This window comes from Thamnophis sirtalis, unplaced genomic scaffold (genome assembly GCF_051295495.1).
Source record: "Thamnophis sirtalis isolate CommonGarterSnake01/CBP01778 unplaced genomic scaffold, rThaSir2_p1.2 scaffold_3, whole genome shotgun sequence".
Lineage (NCBI taxonomy): Eukaryota > Metazoa > Chordata > Lepidosauria > Squamata > Natricidae > Thamnophis > Thamnophis sirtalis.
The window spans coordinates 83,441,580-83,454,345 of NW_028261383.1; the positions used below are offsets into that span (position 1 = coordinate 83,441,580).

General features: G+C 44.3%; 1 protein-coding gene across 1 annotated transcript; it reads left to right on the top strand.

Moving 5' to 3' along the window:
* The first annotated feature begins 517 nt into the window (after window positions 1–517).
* On the top strand, window positions 518–5,060 carry LOC148048043 (ovomucoid-like). The gene is made up of 4 exons (XM_087709386.1): window positions 518–716; window positions 3,589–3,617; window positions 4,388–4,497; window positions 4,837–5,060. Exons 1-4 carry the CDS (start codon window positions 662–664, stop codon window positions 4,910–4,912), a joined length of 270 nt encoding a protein of 89 aa, XP_087565512.1. The 5' UTR covers window positions 518–661; the 3' UTR covers window positions 4,913–5,060.
* Window positions 5,061–12,766: the final 7,706 nt, after the last annotated feature.

Sequence of the window (12,766 nt, forward strand, 5' to 3'; positions counted from 1 at the left end):
GAATTCATAGAATTATAGGACTTGGAGGAAATAGGTATTTTGCGAGTTGAACTTCATACACCTTAAAGTTGCCAAAGTTGAGAAACAGCCTCTTAAGTAGTAGATTGCAAGACTACACATACACACATACAGTAGAGTAGCTCTTTAAAGAATGGCAAAATGGCCACATGCGTTCTTCTCAGCCACAGCTAATCAGTTGTAATAGTAACACAATTTCATTGCTTTGTGGTCAAACTTCATAATCGGGATCGTATCTAGAAACAAACACTGAAGATTGTCATAAGTCTATCTAAGAACTGAATTCTGTGTATTCTTTAATATTTGTTGTTCAGTGCATAATGATATTTTTCACGTTTCCCCTTTGAACGTATAAATGGTTTTCTTGCGTATGATTTATGGGTTACCAAATGTTTACTGTTCCCAAAGATTCACTCAATATTTACTAATAGAAGCTGACTAACACAATAGAATGGGGAAACTGAAAAGTGCCTATAGGGACTTGCAATGTCAACATTCTCTTATCTTCTTTTGATAAGGCTGCGGCAATATGCTTATATATACTCATAAATGCCTAGCTAGAGCTTAAACAACACCTGTGTCTGTGATAGCTAGAAGACATTTCAGTGGAAGAGCCTAGTGTGGTTTATCCTCTCCTACCAACATGAAGGTGGCTTTTTGCATATTTTTCACCCTGGCCCTCTTCTTTTTGTACTCAGGTAAGCTGAACAGAACAGAACAGAATAATTGGAAGGGATCTTGGAGGTGTTCTAGTCCAACTCCCTGCTCAGGCAGAAACCCTTTACCATTTGTGACAATTGGTTGTCCAATCTCTTCTTTAAAACTTCCAGTATTGGAGCATTTACAACTTCTGGAGGCAAGTTGTTCCACTGACTAATTGTTCTAACTGCCAGGAAATTTCTTCTTAGTTCTAGGTTGCTTCTCTCCTTGATTAAGGACCTTGCAAAAGATCCTTTTCAGTTAGATAGCATTTTGAGACCTAGTTCCACATTATCCACTCAGCCTCACAAAAGTGGGCATTTTAAAGGCTTCTTTACAGGAATATTATATTTATGACAGATTTCCCATCCCAAATTATAGCTGGTATTATGTAGAAATAATAGGAATCTTTAAAAATAAAATAATTCATAATCCCGACTCCAATAGATACCAAAATTTAAAGAATAAGCAGCTTTGAAGTGCTAATGCCCCAGAAAGCATTTCTGATGGTGAACCTGGAATCAAAAACTGGAAGCCCGGCTTTAATCAACTAAAACCTAACTACCCATCATCCTTAACCCAACATTGTATTTTTTAAAAAGGTGTAAATTTAGATCCACTAAGTTGTTTTTGATTATTTATGTTTGTTTGTATGTTGTCAGCAGATTAAACAAATTGATATTTAATTTCTTCATGTTCAGGTCAAGTATTATTCAGTGATAGCTGTGTTAATATGAATACATGTGCATTGGGACAGAAAGAAATGTGTAAGATCAAATCTTCCTCTCTTTTTTTGCAGTGAAAAAAATATTTAGTTGGCCCTAATTCAAGCTATGGATTTTCTTTATATTCTTTTACAGATTGGATCATTTAGTTGCGCTTTATAATAGTCATTCTTTTTCTATTTTTGTGTATCACTCTCTCTGTGTGATTAACTGTGTAAAATGAACGGCACCAATATGTCATATCGATATATTGTGTACTGAAACAAGGTCTCTACTCTAATGTGTATAGAATATTATTCCAAGACCATCATACTTCCCCAATCTAGAACCCTGCAGGCACTGGTAGTAGGAATCTCAGGATCTGAAGACAAAATAAGATTGTTAATTCTCAAAAACTAAGCTGAGCTTACCAACCATAGTAGAATAAGCAGAGAAGGAAAGATTCTATTCCTTGTTTTATGGTTGAAATATATTTTACCTAGAAACCTATGTAAAAAGCAGCCTTGAAGAATACAGAATGTTATTGTATATGCCTCCTTAATTTAAAAACATTTGTTCTGAAGTTTATTACATGGAATTGGCTGCCATTTCTCTTTTAATCATTTCAGGTCTTATGGCATATTAGCAAAAAACCCAAGCAAATTTATACCTTATTTTTAACCAAGTTGGAGGCCAACTGTTCACTATGCAGATAAGGAAGTTATTTGAATTTAATGCAGAAGTATCATATTTCCATAGCTAAATATTAACCTGAAAAATCATCATAGTATTGGCATATAGATTCCATAAAATAAAGCACTAACATAAAAGAGTTATTACATCCCTTCCACTCTGGCAGTGGAATCTGTGGATCAGAAAGAAATAGCAGGGAGTTCAGAAAAAGCAAACATGAAGACAGCAGGGGTTCTGCTTGTTCCCCTGATGCTAACGTTTTATATGGGTGAGTCCCACATCATCATCGCAAAAATTCCTTTCCAAAGAAGCCTCCCGCTTAGAAATGGTCATATTCCATCATGTATTCCTCAGAAAGAGGAACATTCAGGCATTCTAAAAGCTTCTGCAATCAAAAATAATCCTTTAAATTAAGGATTCAATGCAGTGGTGGGATTCAATTTTTTTTACTAACGGTTCTGGGGCCTTGGCTTGGTGGGTGTGGCTTGGTGGGTGTGGCAGAGGAAGGATACTGCAAAATCTCCATTCCCACCCCACTCTAGGAGAAGGATACTGAAAAATACAAATTCCCTCCCCACTCCAGGGGAAGGAACCTGCAAAATCTCCATTCCCTCCCCACTCTTGGGAGAAGGATGCTGCAAAATCTCCATTCCATTCCCACGCCACTAACCTGCATTCCAGCTCCATTCTCCTGTGCAGGGCAACAAAAAAAGAACCCAGCTGATCTGGGACTAGGGAGGTAGAGAATACATGGGAGTGGTGCCAATCAGAGGTGGTATTTGCCAGTATTTGCCGAACTATTCAAAATTTCCGCTCCTGGTTCACCAGAAACGGTTTGCCGGTATTTGCCGAATTATTCAAAATTTCTGCTACCGGTTCACCAGAAACAGTGAGAACCATCTGAATACCACCTCGGATTAAGTGGAAGGACCATAATTAATTTTGAAGTGTATCATATGGATTTTATCTTCTTGCATGAAGAAATCATACATTGTTAGTTGATGAGGCATGAAAATCCCCATGTTATGAGGTAAATCTATAGGCAAAAAAGCTTCCATATCACAGTAAGTGTTTATGATGTACACTTAACATGGTTTATGATGTACACTTAACATGGCTCATGTTAAGATGCAAAAATTTCACATTTCACATCAAAGTTTCAAAACCTCCATCTACTTTCAGATATCCATGGAAAGAATCTTGAAGATCATAATTGGTTATGAATACCTTTTGAAGGAAATATTGTTTACTTTATGCTGGATTGTTTTTGTGGGTTGTTTTTGTTGCAAATGTAATTCAGTGATATTAAAAATAATATCCACATATTGGTATTTGGTTTCTTTTGAGAAAATAAAGGAGAATGTGAAATAAAACACATTCATGTTTATATAATCAAAGAAATGTTATCCAGTCAACCATTTTTCAACATCAGCTTTGAATTTAATTCTTTTATATTACTATTGTTTGGTTCTAGATGTTGGTACTGAAGCAGTGGAAGAAAACGTAAGTGCAATTGTGTCTTTTAAATACATTATTAAATCCATATTATTATAGTTGAAAATTAAGATCAGTGATTTTACAGAGCAAAGAAAAATAAAAAGCAAATTTAAGTATGAAAATCATTTGCAATGTTTATTTTGACAGATTTACATGGTGCAGAAGTAAACTCTAATTCTAATTGTGTTCAGTTTCTAAGTTGAGAAATGGCTTGGCTATTAAAATGCACCTTCAGAAAAAAACATGGTTCAATATCTCAATTATTACAGTTTTGCCAGAGATATATGGAAAAGATTAATCACTACTGCTGAGAACAATCACCTATATTCATTAATTTGTTTATAATCAATTTGATTCCTGAGGATCAAAATTTCCCCAGGTAACAAACTGATCAGACTAATCAAACTGAAAAGGAACTGCAAAAAACTCAAGATCTTTCTAAACACACTTCAGTGTGAATAAGTGTAAAGGTACATACATGTACACATACAGACATACATATTAATACAAACCCTGATCTTCACAGGTATATTTGTGTAATCTGAGTTGGTAGGTGATTGATTAAGAAAAGAGTCAGCCCAATTTGCAATTTCCATGCTTGGAAGCATTAGAAAGGGGAATGGAAATGCATCAGACAAATAGTATGTTTATATGAACCTATGGTGAGACTACTGGGTCACTCACACCATATTTCTACACAATTAATTTTATAACAATTAAATATTTATAATTTCAATCCTAAAATTTGAAAAAAAATGTATTGTTGCTTTCTGCAGATTCAATGTAGTGGTGAGATTCAAGAGGCCTGTACTTTGGAGTTTATACCACACTGTGGTTCTGATGGTAAAACCTACAGCAACCAGTGCATGTTCTGCAATGCAGTTGTGTAAGTATAACTTTCATGTTTTGGAAAATGAAAAACAAGTGATGCCCAGAACCATTGTGTACTTTGCTCTCAGCATGTAGGGAATTTAAGAGTCTTATATTTGATCTCATCTTGCTTCCTGACTAAGAATTTTCTAACATAAATGAACATTAGAAATTGGAGAAAGGGGCTGTTTTGTCAAACAAAGTGGCCAATAGAAGATGCTGAGTTCATCATCCATTTCAATAGACTTTACATTGGGAGTTAACGCTTCTCGTGCTTTTTTTTTTTATTCATTTAATAATGAGTAATTTTACATCTTCTGAATTTTCACACCTCACTTTACTTTTCTCTTACCAGACTGAGTCGTGGAGCACTTAAGCTACAGCACTATGGGTCATGTGAGGAAATTGGGAATGGACAGCCACTGTACTAAAAAACCAACTACCACCCAAATCTCTTGGTTCCTTGCTCATCTATCATAATAAAGAATGCTATCTTTCTTTGCTTATTCTCTAATTTTTCTGAATATTTCTTATAACCTGTAACAGTATAATTGTTTAATAAACAAGTAAGCAACATAATCTGTCTTGCTTTTTAACTTCTGCATTCAGTGTGTATCATATAGATCTTCTATAACATATACTGCATTTCTCCTAGAATAAGACCCGGTCTTATTTGAGAGGGCACCAAAATAAGCGCTAGGACTTATTTTGGGGAAAACATTTAGATATCTTGGGGTGGTTTTCCACTCTCAAGGGACAGGGAAGGCACACCTGGATCACACATTGCAAGTAGCCAATAGGTCCTCAAATGCAATTGACCATTTCTTTTACACAGGTGGAGGTCAGTTAGTACCTGCTGCCTTAAAACTTTTTGAGGCCAAAACATTGGCACAAATTCTATATGGGGCGCAAACATGAATCCTTGCAAAGAAAGACTTGCTAGAAACCATACAAAGCAAATTCCTGCACCCAACGGAACACCAAATGCCCAGTTAAGAATTGAGACAGGCATGCCTCAAATTAAGGTAAGAGCCAGGAAGATGATGATCATTCGTTGGCTTAAAATGCATTTCTTTCCAGAGGGACTGTCCCCATTAGTGTTGACTGATAACTTCCCCTCCCCCTGGAAACAGGCATTTGATCACAAGCTGGGCGCTTATGGGCTCTCATCAATATTCTTAATGTCCCTAGGCTTTGATCAAGCAAAGCAAGTAGTAATCAATAGAATGAAGGACATGGAGTTCCAAGAAGGTTGCTTTTCCACAGTAGGGACAGAATCAAACAGGGTGTGTGGGAATCGGCAAGATATCTAAATGACCTGATCTTCCCAAAACAAAGAATAGCTTTCTTCAGAGTCAGATTTAACATTCTTCCTTCAGCACTCCTCCAGGGCAGGTATAAGAGAACACCTATAGCAAACCCTTGTATATGTGGTAAAGGAGAAGTGGAAGATATCTCACATGTTCTATTACACTGCAAGCTATACAGAGCTTGTAGGTCTGCACATATTCTCCCCTTATTAGAGAGATTGCCAGGGAGGGCAGACAATTTTTATCTAGGCTTTTTCCTCCAGGACACAAACCCGGTTACCACGTATGCAGTGGCAAACTTCTGTGCTGCTGCAGTGTCCACAAGAAAAAAAATGGTTACAGAAGCATAGTTGTCATCTTGTACCAAATATAGAATAGAATAGAATAGAATTTTATTATTTGTATGCCGCCCTTCTCCGGGAGGACTCAAGGCGGCGAACAATTCAAGGGGGAAAAGGGGGAACATAAAAAAAACAAAATACAAATAATAAAAGTAAACAACAGTCGCACAACCATACATGTTGAGAGGGGAGGAAACTCATCACCCCCAGGCCTGCCGGCAAAGCCAGGTTTTGACGGCTTTTCGGAAGGCCTGGAGAGAGGTGAGGGTCCGAATCCCTGCGGGGAGTTCATTCCAGAGGGCCGGAGCTGCCACAGAGAAGGCCCTCCCCCGGGTAATAGCCAGGTGGCATTGGCTGGTAGATGGCACCCGGAGGAGCCCAACCCTGTGATATCTGGACATATCTCTAACAATTTTTGGACCATTGTATTTACTTCCATACTTAACAGCTTTGCACCCAGGTAAACCAGGAAGTGATCCGAATAAATTGAGAACATGTATGTTATTTTCCACTTTTAACGTCAATACTTTTTAATTATATCTTAACGTCAGTACGTTTTAACATATTGTAAAAAGTAATGTGCATTGCTGGTCTTTGACCGTAATAAAGATTTATACTATACTATAATATACTATACTATACGGATACTCTTCTTAAAAAACCTCCAGTGAAGGAGCACCTACAACCTCTGACGGCAAGTTCCTCTGGTTAATTGTCCTCACTATTAGGAAGTTCCTCCTTGATTCCAGGTTGCCTCTCTCCTTGATTAGTTTCATTCCATTGTTTCTTGTCCTGCCCTCAGGAGCTTTGGAAAATGAATTGACTCCATCCTCTTTGTCGCAGCCCTTCGAATACACGAATACTGCTATCATATCCCCATCAGCCCATCTTTCCTCTAGATAGCCAAATCAAAATCCTGCAACTGTTCTTCATATGTTTTTGTCTCCAAGCCTTTAATTGTCTTAGCTGCTCTTCTCTGCACTTTTTCCAAAGTCTCAACATCTTTTTTTGTAATGTGATAACCAAAATACCCAGTCTGTGCTTTTACCGACCGCTGGACCTCTCAAACGGAAGGCTTTGGGAGAGAGGAATCCAGAGCGTCCGGAGGGCTGCCTGCTGGAAAGACATTCTTGGGCGTCCTGGGACGAGCCTCGGCGGTGTTGAACAATGTGGGACGGCCTTCGGGCGCCGTTCCCCCCCCCCCCCCCCGCGGATGGTGGCTTTTCAGCTGACAGGCAGCGTTTCTTGCTGGTGTGGACCGAGAGAGGCAGAGAGAGGCAGCCGATAGGCAACGTTTTTTAGCTGGCGTGGAGCGAGAAAGGCAGAGACATTCTTGGACGAGCCTCGGCGGTGTTGGACAGCGTGGGACGGCCTTCAGGCGGCGTTCCCCCCCCCCCCCGCGGATGGTGGTTTCTCAGTCAACAGGCAGCGTTTCTATCGGGGAGAGCGGCGTTTTCATCTGGAGGGAGGCTGAAGCAGCCTGCTCCAGTGGCCTGATAATTTCTGGCGAGCGACTGCTGGGCACCCCCCCCTCCTCTGCTGCCCCCCCCCGCTGCCCCCCCCTCGCCACATGAACAATAGACAGTAACGGCGCCTTCTTAACGAGGCCAACCTACAATCTTTGCCTGAGGGAGCTTTGGCCCTCTCTAATTGCTGGCTAAGAGAGCCTCGCCTTCCCCCCCCTGCTGCTGGGTGACGTTTCTTTCTTTTTCGGCTTTGGCATTTCAGCTGCTCCTTGTGAGGGATTTGAGATTCACGCCGGGCTAGCCATCGCCCCATGGAGAAGGTGGTCAGCCAGGAACAGTACTGGGAGAGAATGGGAGGCTGTTTACATCTACTGCCATTCCAGCTCGGCTGGGCACCCCCTCCTCCCGCTCCCTTCGGCTTAGCCCCTCCTTTCGGTGAACTCTCCCCCCCACCTGGTTGCTGCTGCTGCAGGGCCTTCTACAGGGCCTTCTGCTGTTCGACATCTGACTCTTTTTTGAGCGCGGCTTCTGGACTGCATTTCCATCTGGCATGGCCACTGCTACCTGATACCACCCTGGACTTCTGGCCTCAGAGAGCGCCACCATTAGATGAGCGGGGGTACTTGCAGTATGCAAGAAAGCCCCCTGCTTCCTTCAACTACTCTGGACTTTCTGGATTTTCCCAGAATCTGTCTGTTGCAGAGCCATCTGCTGAGAACTATTTGGCTCTCCCTGAACTCGCACTTTAACAATTTTGCGCTACTTTTATTCTTCTTATTTCCTTCTTTCTTTCTCCCTTTTCCTTCTATCTTTAGTATGTTGAGTATATGGGATTGTATGTAAGTGTGTGAGTGACCCACTTTTATTGTTATTACTGTTGCATTTGTGTATTTTAATAATTACGTGGGGACTGGTTGTGTGAGTGTCTGAGTATGCTTGGCTCGGAGGACCTGCTAGGGAAGGCGGGGGGTACTGGGGTGGTTGGGGGGACTACGGCCACGGGAGTGGGTCGGAGCATTGCGGTCGTGACAGGGAGAGGCAGATATGGCGGGGACCTTAGGGCTAGCCATTACCGGGGAAGGAGGGTTCGCTACATTACAGAGATCCCTCCTTCCGGCCCTTTGAGTCCCACTCCAAGACCAGATGGCGCGAGTAGCCAGGACCCTGGTCTCAGGCTGCTGTTGCTAAATGCCAGGTCTGTTATCCACAAGGCTCCCCTCGTCCGGGACTTAATTGTTGACGAGAGGGCAGACCTGGCATGTATTACTGAAACCTGGCTGGGCACAGAAGGAGGAGTCCCCCTTGTAGAGATGTGCCCAGAGGGATTTCAGGTGCTTCATCAGCCGAGAGCCCAGGAAAGGGGTGGCGGTGTGGCTATTGTTATCCGGGAGTCTCTGTTACCTCGTAGGGTCCCTGCTCCGGAGTTTGTCGGGTGTGAGTGCCTGCTGATAAAGTTGGACCTCAAGGGTCAAGTGGGTTTGCTGCTAACGTACCTGCCTCCCAACTGCGTTGCAGCATCCCTCCCCTTGCTCCTCGAGTCAGTAGCCGAGCTGGCAGTTGAGTTCCCCAGGCTTATAGTTCTGGGGGACTTCAATTTGCCATCGCTCGGTGAACGCTCTGATGGGGCGCAGGAGTTCATGGCTTCCATGACAGCCATGGGCTTGACCCAGGTAATTCGGGGCCCAACCCATGCAGCGGGTCACATGCTCGACCTCGTATTCCTCTCGGAGCAGTGGATGTGTGATCTTGGTCTGAGGGGTAATGAGATCATACCCCTGTCATGGTCAGACCACTGCCTACTGAGGCTTGACTTCCGGAGGCCAAACCCCCACCGTAGGGAGGAGGAACCGACCAGGTGGTTCCGCCCCAGGCGACTTATGGACCCGTTGAGGTTCCAGACGGAGCTTGGGGTCATTCCTGACACTCTCGCCCACAGTTCGGCGGAGACTCTGGTTGCCGCCTGGCATTCGGCGGCGTCGGAGTCCCTTGATCGGATTGCGCCACTACGGCCCCTCCGGGTCAGTGGATCCCGGAGGCCTCCTTGGTTCACCGAGGAGCTCCGGGAGAAGAAACGCCGGAGGAGATGCCTAGAGCACCTGTGGAGGTCCGATAAGTCCGAGGCGAACCGAGCACTTCTGACTACCTGCACCAAGGACTACGTTCGAGCATTAAGAACTGCCAAAAGATCATACATCTCTGCCTTGGTTGCGTCCGCCGAGTCACGCCCAGCCGCCCTGTTTAGGATAACCCGCTCCCTCCTTAATAGGAGGGATGCGGGAGACCCCTTGCAGGGTAGGGCTGAGGACTATGCTCAATTCTTGGCGGACAAAATAGCTCGGTTTCGGTCGGACTTGGACTCCACCGCAGTAGATCCAGCCGAGACACAGGAGGACTACTTGGCAAATCACCTCTGGGTTGAGTTCCAGGATGTTGCCTCTGGGGATGTGGACAAGGCCATTCGAGCTGTAAGTGCCTCCACCTGCATTCTGGACCCGTGTCCCTCCTGGCTGGTTGCCAACAGCAGGGAGGTGACACATGGCTGGATCCAGGCGGTCGTGACCGCCTCCCTTCGGGAGGGGCACTTCCCCGCCGTACTTAAAACGGCGGTGGTGAGACCCCTCCTGAAGAAACCATCCTTGGATCCAGCCATTTTAAACAACTTTCGTCCTGTCTCCAACCTCCCCTTTATCGGGAAGGTTGTTGAGAAGGTGGTGGCCTTCCAGCTTCAACGGGCCTTGGAGGAAGCTAGTTATCTTGACCCCTTCCAGTCTGGCTTCAGACCTGGTTACAGCACAGAAACCGCTTTGGTCGCATTGACCGATGATCTCTGGAGGGCCAGAGATGGAGGCTATGCGTCCATCCTGGTTCTCCTTGACCTCTCAGCGGCTTTCGATACCATCGACCATGGTATCCTTCTGCGACGACTGCGGGAGGTGGGAGTGGGAGGCACTGTTCTGCAGTGGTTCTCCTCCTACCTCTCGGACAGGTTGCAGTCGGTGTTGGTCGGGGGGCAGAGATCGTCCCTGAGGCCCCTAACATGTGGGGTGCCCCAGGGTTCGGTCTTATCCCCCCTACTATTTAACATATACATGAAACCGCTGGGCGAGATCATTCGGAGGCACGGGATAAAATATCACCAATATGCGGACGATACGCAACTGTATCTGTCCGCCCCGTGCCAACTCAATGAAGCGGTGGACGTGATGAACCACGGCCTTGAGGCCGTTAAGAACTGGATGAGCGCTAACAAACTGGTACTCAACCCGGACAAGACCGAGTGGCTGTTGTGTTTCCCTCCCAACAATTTGACTAATGTACCAACTCTTAGGCTGGGGGGTCAAATTTTATACCCCTCAGATAGGGTCCGCAACTTAGGAGTCCTCCTGGACCCACAGCTGACTTTTGACTACCAGCTGTCAGCTGTGACCAGGGGGGCATTTGCCCAGGTTCGCCTGGTCCGCCAGTTGCGGCCCTACCTAAACCGGGAGGCTCTCGCAACAGTCACTCGAGCCCTTGTGATCTCTAGGCTGGAATACTGCAATGGGCTCTACATGGGGTTGCCCTTGAAGTGCATCCGGCGACTACAGTTAGTCCAGAATGCAGCCGCGCGAGTGATAGTGGGCGCACCGCGGTTCGCCCACGTTACACCCATCCTCCGCGAGCTGCACTGGCTACCTGTCGGTCTCCGGGTGCGCTTCAGGGTACTGATGACCATCTTTAAAGCACTCCATGGTAGTGGATCTGGGTACTTGAGAGACCGCCTCCTGCCGATTACCTCCCTTCGACCAATTAAATCACACAGACTGGGCCTCCTCCGAATTCCATCTGCCAGTCAATGTCGACTGGCGACTACACGGAGGAGAGCCTTTTCTGTTGCAGCTCCGACCCTGTGGAACGATCTCCCCGTTGAGATTCGTACCCTCACCACCATCCAGACCTTCCGCGCAGCCCTCAAGATCTGGCTCTCCCAGCAGGCCTGGGGATAGGTTTCCAAGTTACCCGCCCGAGTGTTGATTGCTGAATGAAAGTTGTGTTTTATTATTTTTTCTTTGTTCACATTTTGTTTTGTCTTTTGATACTGCACCCCCTTCCCTTGTGATTGTAAGCCGCCATGAGTCCCCTCAGGGAAAAGGGCGGCCTATAAATTTAAAATAAATAATATATTTATTATATATTATAATAAATAAATATATTTATTAACGGTTCAAGACCAAACAAAAGGGAACAAAAAGCTTATCTTCTCCTCTGGGAGAGAGGGGGAGATTCCCTTCTGCTTTTCCCTTTGTGGGAACAGTTAGTCCAGAAAGCAATTTGGCACCAGCAGAAAACACTCAAACCAAAAAATGTGTGAGAGCACCATCTGCTGGCTCTTTAAAGCTACAACAATAGAGCAGAAAAGATTTTTCAGACTGTATACAAACAGGTGTACGGACATACACCCAGATGCAACAGTGACTACAGGTGAGGTGGTGTGTACAGCCTTGTTATCCAAGTCCTGACCCCCCCCCTTGTATGTTTGGGGTGAATGGATGTATAAAAAAGGTGCAGCAAATGTATCCGCCAAACCTCACCATGCACACATAAACACTCAGTCCAGAGCTATTCACAATTTGTTCTGCTCTTCAAAACCTGTGCAGCTGACACAACTGATAAATGGCCATGTTGCTTCCCTATGTTTTAGTTTATAATCAATGCTGTCATTTGTTATTCGAACAGGAACTAAGAGACGCACAGCTGAGCTTCGTAATCCTGTTCACAAAACACTCAGTCCAGAGCTATTCACAACTTGGTTCTGCTCTTCAAAACCTGTGCAGCTGACACAACTGATAAATGGCCATGTTGCTTCCCTATGTTTTAGTTTATAATCAATGCTGTCATTTGTTATTCAAACAGGAAATAAGAGACGCACAGCTGAGCTTCATAAACCTGTTCACAAAAGTGCAAAAAATAAAACAAGGCAATTTTTTATGACAATAATGTTTTAGCATGCACCACTTAAATATCACTTAAAGTAATGAGCAGATTATCTGTAGAGATTCTCAGTCATCCAGGTCATGGCTCTCCCGAATACCTATTCAGATGACCCTGAGGACACAGATAAACCTCCAAGTGCTTCAAGAGGATGAGAAGTGAAATGTCTTCAAAGAAAAAACAAGAAAGGCCTCCTG